Raw genomic sequence first — 16,203 nt, 5'->3', positions numbered from 1 at the left:
GTAGCACATAAGCTGATGATTCTCATTTATAATCTACGAACATAAAAATACAAGAAAATTCTTCGTCGCATTTTATACACAAACTAACATCCCAGAAAGCAAGATGGAAGTCATAGACCACCATCGGTCTTGCTCAAAACATTTCCATTCCAATCCGGACAGACTAAGGTCACTGTGAGATGCCCAGTTCATCTATAGCGGTCACTAGCTCCAAACTTCCAATGTCATCTACAACCTTCTTATCTTCCATTTTATCTTTACCCCTTTCCTCCTCAACCTCTGATGCTGCAGCAGCGCACTCATCAAATCTGTAGCAACTGATGAGATGATCATTGGTTATTCCAGCTGCTTGCATGAAGGAATAGATTACAGTGGGTCCTATGCACCGAAAACCTCTCCTCACCAGGTCTTTACTGATGGAATCAGCTTTTGGGGTCCTTACCGGAACCTGGCGAGGGTACCGGAATCTGCTCATAATTGGCTTGTGGTTGACAAAGCTCCAACAATATTTGTCAAACGAACCAAATTCATCAATGATCTATGCCACATACGTGAGGCTATTAGTGCTAGTTTTGAGATAATGAGATTAAGATATTTGTTAATTTCAGCTAATTAACCATGGCTTTGGGGGTCAGGAGATCTAAGTAATACGTACGAAACCAGACAGCAGCAAACTCAAGGAAGACACAGGATGTTTACCTTTGATATTTGTCTTCCATTTTCAATGATAGCACGTAACTTTGGCTCTGACAACAGGGACATGGCAGTGCTTCCAGGTGCTACAATCTTCCTATCATTCATTTTAGCAACTGAAGCTGGCTCAAAATCTAGAAAGACCTCCCTGTGTAAAGATGTGTCAGGAAGTAATACTAAAGGCTTGCAGAAAAAATTGCAGAACAGTAAAAAGAGTACCTGAATATGTGCCTTCTGCTAAGAATTGCAGGCCATGTAAGCTCAGCCAATGCACCTGATAGCACAAGCAACTCGAACAGTTTCCTGCAAATTTTGTAAGGAGAGAGAAAAACAGCAGTAAGGGTCTTGTCTCCTGTTTTCAATATAAATGTGGTCACGTGCACCTCCACAAGTGAAAGAGAGAGCGAGAGAAAGCATACTTATCCTCATGGACAGGAATTCCCCATTCTTCATCATGGAAGGCAGCGTAAAGTGGATCTGTTGGAACAAGTGAACGAGCAACAAAATCAAATATTACAAGGTTTTTATTCTTTAAAGAGACGGCCACAAGATTGCACACAAACATTGAAAAAAAAAAAAAACTTTCACACAGTACAATTTCATATTCAGAAGATCAGAGAAGAAAACACTCCTCACAAGTTGGTTCCTCCGCAATAAAGCAAAATAATAAATGGGCACTTCTGGTTGAGAGTGGTAGCATGTTGGAGTTTGAAATGTTTTCTCAGTATATTTATGAACTATATCTAAATGGCAAAATGGTACTAATTAACGGGCAGAAAAAAATCAAGCCAGGATGAAACATTTATCTGGCAAAAATCAAGCTAGAAAAAATCACGTCTCTCATGATTGGCACATGCCTACAATTGCCTTTTTCCTACGAAGTATGCATCGATGCTTACAGTTATGACATGCCCAAAGGACAGTAAATTTGCCACACTGCCCGACCTCCACCAGATTAAGCTTACAAATTTTAAGGCAGGAAAGGGGTTTCCTCGTTATAATATTTGTTACTACTTGCATCCAAACCACAAGTCTTAAGAAATGTTTCAAAATGTCCAAACTTATGGAATCTAATCAAGTTTTCGGGCACATTGACCCTAAATTGCTCTAATCATATGTACAGTTTCAAGTTTTTCAATCCCTCTAAATTTCATGTATCACAATAACAGGTATGCAAGTGATAATTAAAAAATGAATTATTATTTCTGTCTTACTCTAAAAACATCCTTCAGAAACAACAAATAAAAGAAGAGTTTAGGATACAGCTTTAATCCGTACAAGACAAATGCATTAAAGTAGGAACATGCAGACTCACCGGTATTTGGTGTCACCCAAGCACACCTCTTTTTGATGATCTGTACACTGTCCTGGGAAGACACTGAGATGTTATCTGGAACAACCTTTTCTTGCTTTGGAGAGCACAGTTTTTTCTTCTGCCGCACAGGATTCATCCGAGCAATCCTCCCTGTAGAAGCCCGGCTTTGTACTGAATCCGTAGAAGCATCAGAAGAGCAAGAAGCATTGAGCGACAAATTGCAGTGCAAAAATTGCTCATGCCTCCGAAGGATCGAGGGAATACCAAGAGAAGGCACCGGTGGGGGTGAAGAACCGTGAACACGAGGTGAAACGGTTTTCTTCTCTTCCTTCACAATTTCAGGAGCTCCCTCCACCTTTCTTAAAGGCTTTGAAGCTGGTTTGCGAGCTGGAAATGACCCTGCTTTGTTACCAGCAGGACCCAGCACCGGCCGAGCCTCTGAGTCTGCCACATTCATAGACCGGACCCTTGGAGCCCCTGACATTGAAAGAACTTCTGGATATTCTTCCAGTCTAAGATTCTCGCAGGCCACTTTTTCAGGTTCCAGAGTTAAATTGGAAAATGCGCCTATACTCTCAAACAAAATGCGGTAGCCTTCCTCCTTTAAAGCCACCTAGAGGAACACCAGCTTCAAAAACTCAACCGAGCGATTATATTTCCTTCGATCGGATCCCATACTCCATTCCAGCGTACAACTCTAGCACCCTCCGTCCAGTATCCAAAAGATTCAGAAACAACTCAAGCCTACTTCCGCGTTTCCCAACTTTGACCAGGCGCTCGCCCGCGAACTCCCCCGATGAAATTCAAACATTAAGTCCACTCACTTACCAAAAATACTCACATACACGAACGGCAGCACGCCTCTAGTATCCAAAACCCACCAAAAACGGACATTTAATTTTCAACAACCCCTATAAATTTCATTTTTTTTCCTTTTACAACAGATCTACTTCAGCCAGACAGCACCCCCTTCCACAAATAACAAGTTCTCCACCTTTCACGAAACCCTAGACATTACAGAACCTATTCAGAAGAGCCATTTTGGATCCGGAGTTCACAATACCTTCCAAACAGACGGTCCATACCGCATTGCCAGTATCCGGAATTGGCAGCTCTGCAAACCTCCCACCACCCTCGTTTCACAGGAAAAAGCTGCCATGACCCTGATAACCCATCGTACGACCTTCACAAACCCTCCAAAAGCAGAAACCCCCTATTTCTTCCACCAATCAGAGTCGTTTTTGCTTAAGCGATTGCAGAGAACCCCGCTCCGATCCGTATAGAGAAACCCAGAGAAGATAGCAATGCAAAGCTTGTCGGGGAAGAGATCAGAGATAGGGGAGGAATGGCGAGTGGGAATGAACAACAAGGAACGAAGTGGGACTGTCAGGGAGGTGAAGCATATATATGAGATGACCGGAAGTAGCCCTTCAAAGGGGTAGCCGACCGGTTAGGGCCGGTTTTTTCGGGAATCTTTTTTGGACAGAATTTGAAATTACACAAATTGACGCTACAATGGAGCTTAATCACGAAAATTGCCACCGTTGTGGTAGCCGTTACCCGTTTTTTAAAACGGGGGACCACTTGTTCGTTTCTCGGTGGAGGGTTTAAAGAGGCGGCGAAACGGCGTCCAGAGGTACATCTCCCGAGAAAGTCGAAGATTCAAAATATCGAGCTTGGCCAGAACTTCTGGGCCCATTTTCAAAATTTTCTAGTGAGGCCCACAAGTTTTTATCCAACCGTTGGATTAGATTAATCATAGGCCTTTCCGGATCTTTTGATACTTTCGATTCATCTCACGGGATATGGTGAAAGTTATAACTCGTGTATTGACCCAATTTAGAAAAAAAAGATTAGCATAATGAAGGGCCACAGTCAGTAGATATGTTGAAAGGGGGATTGATTAGATCACATGGACGGTTAGATTGAATTATGGAGGGCCCACTGAGCGCAGATTTTAACACCTAATATACTACAAATGCGTAAAATTATCATCTGTTTCCTATCTGAGGGTTTCATCTACTCGTTAATTAAATCCTTAATTAATGGCATTTGCTTTCATGTTTTTAACTAATCTTTGCTTAATCTAATACGCAATCCTTTTTTTTTTAATTTTTCCACGTGTACGATGGTCCTGTATTTGCGATTACTCGATTAGTGGGCCCACATAGTGCGTGACAACCAAAAAAAGAACACCCGTTTACGACAAATCAAGATTAAGACACAATTAGGACAGGTGTGGGGCCAGTCATCGATGCGTAATTATGTACGCCCGTAGAGTAGACCACGGACCAGCGGTGGCATTCTTGTGATTGTTCTCGTGGTTCTTTCGGTTCCGTTGACTGAATTATTGAAGCCGTTGGATTAGGTAAGGAGGCGAATGTGAGTTTTGAGCACACGAATCAGAAACCCAGTTCATGGATTCTGATTTGAGAACAAACGAACCCAATTGAAACCCAGCCTGAGGATTGATAGGCCCATGAACATAAACTTGTATTTAGAAACTAGAAATTAACCTTAATTTACATTTTTATAAATAATAATTTAATTTTAATTTATCTTTTTCATTTTTGGAGCTTTTTACTTCTAGCTTTAAAGCCATTATGTCTTCTTTTTGAATGTTAAAGTAAGAAAGGAGTTGGCTATTGCTTTCAAATCATTTACTGAAATAAAGCAACACATTATAGGTCTAAATAAAAATTGTTGTTCTCATAAAGAAAGGACTAGCCCAATCACTTCAAAGTTAGGGGGGGTGTGCATGTGGGTTGGGTTTCATGGGGAACCCCATCCAACTCAACTAAAATCAATGTGTTCAGATTTTGGGTTTCACCCCAATGGATAAAAAACTGGTTGAGGGAGATTGTTTTTACCAAACTTGACCCTCATGAGATGGCTTGATTTTAGGGGATAAGTCAAGTTTAAGTTGGGTTTAAAGAGAAGAGGCTAGGATTGGTTAAGTTTAAATAGGGTTTATAGGGACGAGATAGAGATGGTTCGGGTTTAAGTCGATTTTATGGGGATGAGACGGGAACGGGGTTGTGAGTGTGGTGATTAGGTAAAGTTTAAGTTGGGTTAAAAGAGATGAGGCTAGGATTGGTTAAGTTTAAACAGGGTTTATAGGGACGAGAGAGAGATGGTTCGGGTTTAAGTCGATTTTATGGGGATGAGAAGGGAATGAAGTTGTGAGGGTGGTGATTAGATCAAGTCGGGTTTGAGGTTTTTTTCTTTATTTTCTTTCATTTTCTCGTCCTCTTTTCTTTATTTTTTTTTCTCCACTAACTAAGATTGTAGTGAAACAAATGCTATATTTATAAAAGCAACATGTCACTCATTACATAGTGTTAAGGTTAAACCAGCTATCAAACTAAAATGGGTCATTAAGTGTTTGAACTTTGAAGTGTTCCAATTAAGATTTAGGTCAATGTCGTCAAAATTGGACCTTACAAATCGGGGTTAAGTCAAAATAGAAACTCTTTTTAGTTCTTATTTAGGTAAATTTTGGGATTTAGCTTAAACTTATATAATTTGGTTGTTTAGTCTGGTAATCAATTCTAGTTTGATAATATGTGTAAAAGATTTTAATATTTTGTGTTGAAGGGAAGATTTGAAATGGAGACCAAATGCTTCACATTAAAAACTTTATACTAACTTACCAAATTATTGGATTATTAAAAATCAATTAAATAAAAAATAAATTTAATAACAATTTCCCACTTTGATTCAACTGACACTTGAACCCGATTGAACCCGGTTTGATCAAAACTGGTCTGGTTTGATGGCATGTTCTGTGTTAATAACATTGGTTTATGTGGGTAACGAGATGATAGAGAGGACCCGCCGACAAAGATCACCTGCCCCGCCGTCCGCCAATAGTCGACCAGTACATTGGGTCCCATAAGATACTTGTAAAAAAATGATTCCTAGTCACTCGTGACAACTGACAAAGATAAGAAATTTGATAAATAGCGCGTCGTCGAATGCAGACCACGCTCCATGTCACGCAACCCGAGGCTCGTGGATGAGTCCACGAGAATGGAAAAACCAGGAAGATTGATTACTGCTTTCGCTTTTCTTTTTGGTAAATAAAAATAAAAATCCCGGGTTATAGTGATAAATGGCTGCCGCCGTGTTCGCTTTGGTATCTTCGTCTTCCACTGTGTTTCTCAGTCGAGTGCTACTAGTACGTCATCCCCCCTCTCCATTTCTCAGGTTAACGATCGGCGCTCGAGGGTTGAGCCCGGGGGTGAGGATGGCTCAGACGTTGACGACTGGGGCGGCGCTTGGCCTCACTAAGCCTGCGGCAGCAGACTTTCCTCAGGTCTCGCGCCGTTTGTCTCTTGCTGAGTTGTGTCAGTTTGTGTAAAACGTGTTAATGGGATTGGGTGATAGTTTGCTTCGGTTCGTGCGTAGCGTGAACCGCATGCTACCTGTTTGATGAAATTGCTGTGTGGTGTCGCCGGCACGAACCGCATGCTACCTGTTTGATGAAATTGCTGTGTGGTGTCGCCGTTTGGTTTGTGTCGATCTTTGCTTCTTTTATCTTCGTCCCATTTTTCTCTGATGTTATCCGTTAATGTTTTGGCCTTTTTTCTAAGCTTTCCGTGTGGACTTCTTCGTGGGTAGGTGTTAAGTTGCAGGTTACTGGATCCGCAAGAGTCTTAGAAGTCTGATTTTTTATTTATTTGATCTTTTATTTATTCCGTATTTATATAGTGAAGTAAGTGCGTTATTCCGAGTTCCTCCTTTAATACCTCGCAGTCATTGTCTTAGTGTCCTTTATTTTTTTCAGTGTAATGTTTTACTGCAGAGATTCTTGCGATCACCATAGCAGACGTGGTTTTGTTGACTGCACCTTCCTTATCTTCGCTCATTTCGAGTTATTACTTACTTTCATCTATCTTCTTGCTACATTTTGTTTTTGACATTATCGTACTTCCGGTACCTGACATTTATATTTCTCTCGGTCCAGTATATAGGTTGTTCGTTTTAGCTTTTGATCTCGTCGCTGCATAGGCTATTGGACTTTAGCAGCAGGCAGTCTAATCACACGATCTCTATCTTGCCTCTGAGTTCATTTTATTCCTGGATTATTTTGATATTTAACGGGTTATGCACTTGTTTGGTTTGTATGGCGTTGTACAATGTTGTTTACGTTTCTTGCATTCATGCTATTGGGCTGGTTTTATGAGCAAGATCTCGGTGTAAGCAATTCTACGTACTTTAATGAAATCGTTTGTTTGTATCTTTGGGATTTTGATACTCTACCTGGATGTGCTAGTTGACATTTTTGTTATGTTAATCTAAACTGTAGATGTTAAGGGTTTGTTGTTATGCTCTAAAATGTATATGTTAAGGGTTTGTTGTGATAATCTAGAATATTGATTTAAGGGTTGTTGCACTGACGCTTTAGTAAAGAAGTCAAGTAAAGCTTTTTTTTTTTTTTTTTAAATAAAATGAAGTAAGTGAAATCTGTGCTAGGAAGTATCTGGATTGATTTGCAAAGTTATTTTTCCTGCTCTTGTTATATGTTTTTTTTATTTTATATTCCATTTTTTTTCCATTGCAGATAGCTTTTACTGCAAAAGATGTTGATGTGTCTGAATGGAAAGGGGACATACTTGCTGTTGCTGTATCAGAGAAGGACATGTCCAAGGATGAAGACTCCAAATTTGAGAATCCAGTATTGAAAAAACTTGACAGTCAGCTTAATGGGCTCTTGATTGAAGCTTCAGCGGAGGAGGACTTCACAGGAAAAGCTGGGCAATCAACTATTCTGAGACTTCCAGGTCTGGGCTTTAAGCGTCTTGGTCTTATTGGTCTTGGGCAGTGCACAACTTCCACTGCCTTCACTGCTTACAAGGGCATAGGGGAGGCAATTGCAACTGCTGTTAAAACGGCCCAAGCAAGTAATGCAGCCATTGTTCTTGCATCTTCTGAGGGATTCTCCTCTGATTCTAAGCTTAATGCTGCTTATGTGATAGCATCAGGTATTTCTTCTATTCTGATACTGTGAAGGATAAAAAAATTGATTAGGTTTGAGAGTGCAATTCGATAGTCATGCAATTTTCTACTTTGCCTTGGTCTGGTGCCATCTAAAAATTTACTTGGTAGTGGATTTTATTTTTATGTTGTGCCATTGTGTGAAAAAAAGTGTTGAAATAACTATGAAAGGGTATTTTGGTCATTTACTATGTTAATACGTCCCTCATAGGATAGCAGTTAGCTTATCCTTATGCTAGAATTATATGGTGAAATTTTTGTTTCAGTCTGAAGTGTATCTAGGGAGATGTAAGGGTTTATCTAGTAGAGGGCATATATGTCACTTTGTAACTCTAATCTTAAGTGAGTTTATAAGAAGATTTAGGGTTGTTCTCCAAACCTAGCGGTTGCTACTCTGTTCGACGCAGCCTTCTCAAGTTTTTCTCTTCGCCTTGTCCTTCTCTTCCCTCTTCTATTTTTCCATATTTCTGATATTTACATGGTATCAGAGCAAACGATCTGATTGCTATGAGGTGTTAACAACTCCTCAAGTTTGTGAATCCTCCAGAAAGAAGAATTTTCCTGAATTGCTGCTTATTGAAATTAAAGGTTAGACATTTTCCTTTTCTTTGTGCCATAACCCTAGGGTTGATGGCTTGTGCTGTCAATTTAACAGCTTTATGAAGTTTCTGTTTCCCTAGAGGGTTATTTGGTTTCTTCTCTCCCAATACTGTGCTTGAGCATGTCTTCCAATCTTGCAGACTGCTCACTTCGTCGTACTTAATGCTGATGTCAGCCCTAATAGACTTCCTCTCTAGTTGTTTCTCTCATATCAATTGTGCTTTCGGTGCCTTAATTTATTGTGTTGTGGGGCCCCACCTCATCTACACACGCATATATAATCTCTTTTTAGTAATTTTTGGTGCTGATTGTTTTGTTAATGTATTCCAGTGTGTCTCTGAAAATTCGGGTGCTTGTTGATAGTAAATGGTGGCTGATTTAGGTGAAGTGATTACACCAGCCAAAAAGTCTGGGAACTTGATGGTAATGAAAGTACTGTGATCACCACGGAGAAATTGAATGGACGGAATTATTTAAGTTGGTCCAAATTTGTTCGGATTTATTTGAAGGCTAAGCAGAAGACAAACTACTTGAGGGATGATCCTCTTGACCCGATAATTGATGAATGGAGTTGCAGGACAGAAATGGACAAAGCGCCACGTGCTTGATGTTGCTTGCACTATGCTCTTTCATATGAAGGTTATTGGGGGATGTTGTCCTCATTGCGTGCTTTCTGATTAATAGGACACTCTCATATGTGCTTGATGGGAAGATTCATTTACAAATTTTGAAACCAACTTGAGTTGTTTTCCTTTTGTCCTCGAGTGTTTGGATCAATGTGTTATGTCTATGTTCTTGGTCATTCTCTTGATAAAAAATTTCTCCTCGATTAGTCAATTGTCTTTTCTTGGGTTATTCTCATACTCAAAAAGGACACAAGTGTCATTGTTTTGACAAATAAAAAAACATTTGTGTTTGTAGATGTTATTGTTTTTTAAGATGTTATTGTTTTTTAAGATGGAAGCTTTATTTGATAGGGGAACACGAACGTTATATGAGCCACCACCAGATGTTATCATAGTTGGATGTTGTTGGGTTTATATAGTGAAGTACAAAGCTAGTGGTTCTATAGAAAGATATAAAGCCAAACTTGTCGCCAAAGGGTACACAAACCTTTGGAGTGCATGTCTTTGAGAAGTTTTCTCTAGTTGCACGATTGCCTCAGTTCGGATATTGATTTTTGTAACTCTCATCAAGGGATGGCCTTTGTTCCAATTGGATATTAAGAATGTTTTCTTTTATAGTGATTTGGTTCGAGGAAGTTTATATGGAGCAACCTCTTGGGTATGTTACTCAGGGGGAGACTGGGAAGGTATGTAAATTGCACAAAGCTATCTACATATTCAAACAAAGTCCTAGAGTTTTGTTTGAAAAATTCAGCTGAGTAGTTATGTTATTGGGGTTTTGCTAGAAGTCACTATGACCACTCGTTGGTTGTTTTGAAGATAATTTTTGGAGTTGTATTGTTGATTGTATACGTTGATGACATAGTCTTGTTAGGAAGTGATGTGAAGGGCATTAAAGAAGTCAAAGGACCTTTTGCGAAATGCTTCTAAACCAAGGATTTAGGGTCACTTAGGTATTTCTTTGGGATTGGGGTAGCAAGAAGTAAAGCAGACACTGTTGTGATATGGAGAAAACATATTATTAATATGCTCATCAATATGGGCTGTTGGGAGCTAGGCCTGTTGAGATACTTATGGAGGTAAATCTCCATGAAGATGATAGTGTCGAACCTAAAGACAATATTATGTATAGAAGTTAGTAGGTAAACTTATTTATATTACGGTGACTCGACCTGATATATCATTTGCGGTGAGTATGTTAACCAGTTTATGGAGCACATAAGGAAGATACATTTGGAAGCTGCACACATGATATTAAGATATTTGAGGGTGCACCAGGAAAGAGGTTGTTGTATGGACCACTTAACCACTTTTGATTGGAGGATGTTCTGATGTTGATTATGCGATGTCTAAATTGGATAAAAAATCTACCTTAGGGTTTGTTATTATTGGTGGAAACATAGTTAGCTGGAATAGCAAGAAACAAAATGTTAGCTTGCTCAAGTGCAGAAGCAAAATATCGAGCAATGAATCTCAAAGTTAATGAACTTTTGTGGGTGAGGTAAGTGATACAAGAGTTGGGTTTTCCTCCTGTAGAAGCTATAAAGATGTTTTGTGATAATTAGATTGCAATATTTATTGCAAGTAACCTAGTGTTCCATGAACGAACTATTCATATAAAAATTGATTGTTGTTTTTTTCTCCATGATGTTGTAATGAGTGGACATGTTATCACTCTCTTTGTCAAGTCAGTGGATCAGTTTGGTGATGTTTTTACAAAAGCATTGGGAAAGAGAGAATTTGTGAATTTTTGTAGTAAGCTGGAGCTCCTTCATATATATGCTCCAGCTTGCATGGGAGTCCTTCAACCAATAAGGGAAGCTCTATTAATATCCTTCATTGGCCAAGTTTGACAATTTCTTACCTCATGATGTAAATGCATTTGAAGAGATTATTAATCTAGTCATACATTTGAAGGACTCTTTCTTGTCCCATTGAGTTCATTCACTTAGTGTCAAACTGGATTGGTGGCCCTTACCAGTTGCACAGTTTACATATCCATGAGGCTGTTGTTGATCGCACCCTCTCTTACTCTCTTTCTCATGCTGGGTGCTCGTGTTTGAATTTAGTTGTTGTTTATATGGGAAGTTGTGTTTTGCATTACTTGGGAAGAACATCTACATCCTTTGAAGTATTAGTTTTTGTTTCCCTTTCTAGTTTTGTATTTATTGTCGTGTATTTTTATGAATGATATATTTAGCTCAAATTATCACATAATATTTGCATGGTATTGTTTGTGGACTGACATTTCTTCTGGAATTGGTCTCAGGAACCATTCTTGGAGTTCATGACGACAACAGATTTAAGTCAGAATCGAAAAAGTTGACACTTAAATCAGTGGATATTCTTGGTCTGGGGGCTGGACCCGAAATACAGAACAAGCTAAAGTATGCTGATGATGTTTGCAGTGGGGTGATTCTCGGGAAAGAGCTTACTAATGCACCTGCTAACGTGCTTACTCCTGGTATGTAACAGTTGCCTATCATTTTTCTGTGGACTTCTTCTGTTCACTACTTAAATTGTCCAAAATATGGCTCAACCTCTGGTTTGTGTTTTTCCTTAAAAGGTGTACTGGCGGAGGAAGCTTCCAAAATTGCCTCAGAATATGGTGATGTCTTTAAGGCAACAATATTGAATGCTGAGCAATGTGCAGAGTTGAAGATGGGTTCTTATTTGGGTGTAGCTGCTGCATCTGCAAATCCACCTCATTTCATTCATCTTTGTTATAAGCCTCCAAATGGAGAAGTAAAAGCCAAGATAGCTATAGTTGGGAAGGGTTTGACATTTGACAGGTGATAACTACGTACCTTTGTTTCAATTAGCATGGAAAGGCTAGCTTGTTTTTCACTAAAATGATGATAATGGGGATTGTTGACCATTTTTTCCTTTTTTATATGTTTAGTGGGGGCTACAATATTAAGACAGGGGCTGGATGTATGATTGAAATCATGAAATTGGATATGGGAGGTGCAGCTGCAGTTCTGGGTGCAGCTAAGGCCATTGGTCAAATTAAACCTTCAGGCGTGGAGGCAAGTGTTCTTTTAAATTCTTGTTAAGAATCACCATATGAGCAGATGAATAATGTTTATGGGTTTTTGACTGTTTTATCTTAAAGAGAGGTTTGCGCTTGGAGGTGATTGATGGATTCTCTTACAGGTTCACTTCATTGTTGCTGCTTGTGAGAACATGATCAGTGGCACAGGCATGAGACCAGGTGACATACTCACAGCCTCAAATGGAAAGACAATTGAGGTAATTATTTTGATTGCTTATATCTCCATTTACTGAATGAAGGGCTCCTGCATCTTTCAGGGAAATATGAGTACTCATATTATCGTGTACAATTGGTTAACAGTATCTTGTTGTAATGTTTTGGATGATGACTTTTTCCAAGTAGCAAGTCTTGTGGTTGACATTAGTTGCTGTGGGGTGCTTTATAGGAAGTTTTACTGGTGAATGTAAAGAAATTAATTAACTTCTGTGTTTATCTTTTAGTATGTGATATGATCTATGACTCACATCTGTTCTGTTTGCACTTTCACAAAAATGAACTTGTGAGCTGGAATTTTAATGGAAAACTGAAGAAGATATGTCTCCATGTGCACATAGGGTGGGGTTCAAGCCATGCTTATCAATTTTTTAATTACACAGGCCCAACCATTAAAACAGGAGGAAATGGAAGGAATGTAACAGAATAAATGTTGAGTAGCTAAATAAAAATTAGCAGCTGGATGTTGGAAGGAGTGAAGTGGCCTTGGGCTGTGAGTAAACACTTTCCTCATGATATGAAGGAGGATGTGAGAGTAGTGACGTAAAGTTGAGGCTAGGAAAAGAAAAAAAGGCAATATTAAGATGAAGATGTTAGAAGAGAGCTAGTATTAGCATTCCTGATAGATATGTAGATACTACTTTATAAACTAGAGTATTTTGTTGCTATTGCTTGAGGAATTGATGGGATACAGTGGAAGCCTGAAATGAGACGCATGAAAGTGGTAGAACAGACTTTATGGAGGCCAATCTACCCATAGTAAATTGTAGAACCTTTTTCCTTTGTTAAATCTAAATACTAGATTGAGGAGGATTCATCCAGCTGATCTCAACATGGCTGGGGGCCGGCTTTGATGCTGTGATGTGATGAACTTGTGAGCATAACTGCCTTTCAGACATTGTGATATTTGTTCATCTGTTTTTGTTTTCTTTTTTTTCAGGTCAATAATACTGATGCTGAAGGTAGACTGACACTTGCTGATGCTCTGGTTTATGCATGCAACCAAGGTGTGGAAAAGGTAGGTGTCACAAAGCATGATTGCATATTATGGTAGGTGTTTTTTTTTTTTTTTAAATGGTAGGTATGCTTTTCTATTTGTTTAAAAATGGTATGTTTTCTTTTCTATTTTTTAAAAAATGGTATGTTTTCTTTTCTATTTTTTTAAAAATGGTATCATTTGCTCAGTCTCGTGCTTTTGGAACTGGAATCAAGATAATTTTTTTGCTTCATAAAGCTTTCATGCTTTATGAAGCCACATTAAAAATCGTGTATGTGATTGGGCATACTGAAATGAGGAGCATTCATAAAGCTTCTGGAAGAGTTAGTTTCAACTTTTTCACAAATAAGCATGTCCAAGAAAAATATGGCTTTTCTTGGCAATGAGCTACACTAGAGTTTTTCTTTGTCTAGCCAGCTAGCACCTGTTGGACTCCATGGCAGCTGCAAAAGCGTATTTTAATTCATTGAATGGGTGTCTATTAATTGTATATGGAATGTGTTTTTTATTGTAATGCTGTTTGATATCTTCAGGAAACATTTAGATAGCTAGATTCTTTTGGAATTTGAAGGCCTTTTTCATAATGACACTCTAAACTATCTAAACTCTTGCATGCAGATTATTGATCTGGCCACACTAACTGGGGCCTGTATGATTGCACTTGGTCCCTCTATTGCAGGTATATATTTTACACGACAATGTTAAGCTTTTTACTTGATAGATTCTCTACGGGTGGTGTCTTCAAGTTCTGAGACTGAATTCACATCGATGTTTTTTTTTAATGACTATCTATCATATTGATACCAATTTAAGGAACTTTATGTAGGATCTTTTACTCCCAGCGATGACCTTGCCAAGGAGTTCTTTTCAGCTTCAGAAGCCTCAGGAGAGAAATTTTGGAGGATGCCATTAGAAGAAAGCTACTGGGAGTCCATGAAGTCAGGGATAGCTGATATGGTTAACACAGGGGGTCGTGCAGGCGGGGCTATCACTGCTGCACTATTCCTGAAACAGGTATTTTCTCTCTTTTTGGCACTTATAGTTTTCATTGGTTTTTTCATGTGACAATCTTCAGTTATTTGATCATCTCTTGGGTCTAAATCCCGATACTAGCGATTAGTCCTTGAATATGAACAATGGTCTTTCTCCGAACCCCAAGTAGGAGCTCTGTGTGAAAGCTTGATTTAGATCCCATTTATCAGGGGCTTTTAATGGTTCTCTCTGTCCCAGTTTTTGGCTGGTAGATTTCCATTACCGAGAACTAATTCTTCTGTCTCCCCTTTGCAGTTTGTTGATGAGAAGGTGCAGTGGATGCACATAGACATGGCTGCTCCTGTGTACAATGAAAAGAAACGGCTTGCGACTGGGTTTGGTGTTTCAACTTTAGTGGAATGGGTTCAGAAAAACTCCTAGGCGTCTTTTAGAGAACTAAAGTATTAGGTGGGAAGGTGTTAAAGTCAGATCCAGTTGGTTACAAATAAAGCAATGCAAATAAGAGGGAGAAGTCCAAGCTGATGCGTTTCCTGTCAATTTTTTATTGAATATTTATCCCAGAGTTGGTAGTCAGAGGTGAACAAGTATCAGCGTTTGTAGATTTGGTCTTGTCTGAAATGGAATTAGGGAGTTCTTTAAGTGCGAGGGCATAAGTGCACGAGATGAAAAGCCATTTGAAATGAATTGTTGGAGTCCAGCATGCAAATTAATTCATTTCTTGTGGACCTTTCGCTCTGCTCTGTTTTGGCTCTTTTTGTGTTGCGTTTTCAATGCATGATTGGGTATGAGCGAACTTCCAGGAAGACGTTTTCTGATCGGCTCCAGTAGATGTGGATCTCTAGTTAAATCTTTACCCACATGGTTTGGCTTTTTCTTCATTTTTTTTCCATTTCTTCATGATATTGATACGCTCGACTTACCGTAAGGTTTGTAGTCACGAGCACCTTTGTGAAACTGGCAAACATTTTTAAGTCTAATCTATAATTAAGGCTGACTTGTCAAGCTGTATTCACGCTAAAGATGCGTAAAATTGACCAAGGATATTTTTATCTCGTGCGTTAGCTGAAACAGCCTCTTAAGATTGTTCTTCAAAATAGGTCCCAGTCACATGGTTCATTGCCTCAGTTTCAAAGACATCAAGCTATTTTAAGCGATCCAAACGTAGGTGGTTTTTTCTTTGGTAGGTACTTTTGTAAAACTTGATTTTTGCTATCATAGTTAGGAGTCAAGCTCGAACCTACTCGCTAGAACCTCGAGGTTTGAACTTTGCTTGATTTGAATATTTCGAACTCAGCCTTGAGTTTAAAATAGAAATTGAGTTCGGGGTTTGAATTCTAACTTATATTTAAAATTTTAAACATAAAAAAATTACAAAAAATAAATAAATAGAGTATTCTAATGACCACAGAGTACGACAATTTGTAATGGAACATACTAATGTATAATTAAGAAAGAGTAAACACCTCCAATAATAATGTTTATTTTATAATATATTTATTTAATTAACAAACAACAGCATTAGATATTGAGGTACCTAAAAGGGATGAACGATTGATAATCTTTGAGGTTTGAGATAAATAATCAACCAAACTAAATAAGGAATTGACGAGAACAATTAAAGTAAATTATATTTTTGTAAAAAATTCTATGCTCACTAGCTAGCAAACCGAAATTGTGTAGTAAATCCAAAAATATTTAGGAAGTTCAGACC

General features: G+C 38.7%; 2 protein-coding genes across 2 annotated transcripts; one reads left to right on the top strand and one right to left on the bottom strand.

Moving 5' to 3' along the window:
• LOC137950550 (uncharacterized) lies at window positions 1-3,366 on the bottom strand. The gene is made up of 5 exons (XM_068797082.1): window positions 2,009-3,366; window positions 1,113-1,170; window positions 913-996; window positions 700-841; window positions 1-538 (listed from the first exon to the last, which is right to left on the bottom strand). The coding sequence occupies exons 1-5, from the start codon at window positions 2,490-2,492 to the stop codon at window positions 170-172; spliced, it is 1,137 nt and encodes a 378-aa protein (XP_068653183.1). The 5' UTR covers window positions 2,493-3,366; the 3' UTR covers window positions 1-169.
• Window positions 3,367-6,015: 2,649 nt separating this feature from the next.
• On the top strand, window positions 6,016-15,218 carry LOC137949991 (leucine aminopeptidase 1-like). The gene is made up of 10 exons (XM_068796303.1): window positions 6,016-6,326; window positions 7,575-7,995; window positions 11,504-11,698; window positions 11,801-12,026; window positions 12,137-12,263; window positions 12,391-12,486; window positions 13,443-13,520; window positions 14,118-14,178; window positions 14,326-14,513; window positions 14,787-15,218. The coding sequence occupies exons 1-10, from the start codon at window positions 6,123-6,125 to the stop codon at window positions 14,910-14,912; spliced, it is 1,722 nt and encodes a 573-aa protein (XP_068652404.1). The 5' UTR covers window positions 6,016-6,122; the 3' UTR covers window positions 14,913-15,218.
• Window positions 15,219-16,203: the final 985 nt, after the last annotated feature.

This window comes from Aristolochia californica, unplaced genomic scaffold (genome assembly GCF_029961685.1).
Source record: "Aristolochia californica isolate CCGP_79_NKW_82.1479 unplaced genomic scaffold, dmAriCali1.0.hap1 SCAF_14, whole genome shotgun sequence".
Lineage (NCBI taxonomy): Eukaryota > Viridiplantae > Streptophyta > Magnoliopsida > Piperales > Aristolochiaceae > Aristolochia > Aristolochia californica.
Note: the sequence above shows the minus strand (reverse complement) of the source record. Positions and strands in the feature narration are given on the sequence as shown.

Excerpts from the sequence above, each read along its gene's own strand:
- LOC137950550 (XM_068797082.1), bottom strand. The coding sequence starts at position 2,492 with ATGTCAGGGGCTCCAAGGGTCCGGTCTATGAATGTGGCAGACTCAGAG. Across the intron at positions 997-1,112 it reads ATTCCTGTCCATGAGGATAA|GAAACTGTTCGAGTTGCTTG; the intron begins GTATGCTTTCTC and ends CAAAATTTGCAG. Across the intron at positions 842-912 it reads AGCAGAAGGCACATATTCAG|GGAGGTCTTTCTAGATTTTG; the intron begins GTACTCTTTTTA and ends ATCTTTACACAG.
- LOC137949991 (XM_068796303.1), top strand. The coding sequence starts at position 6,123 with ATGGCTGCCGCCGTGTTCGCTTTGGTATCTTCGTCTTCCACTGTGTTT. Across the intron at positions 12,487-13,442 it reads CAAATGGAAAGACAATTGAG|GTCAATAATACTGATGCTGA; the intron begins GTAATTATTTTG and ends CTTTTTTTTCAG. Across the intron at positions 14,179-14,325 it reads ACTTGGTCCCTCTATTGCAG|GATCTTTTACTCCCAGCGAT; the intron begins GTATATATTTTA and ends AACTTTATGTAG.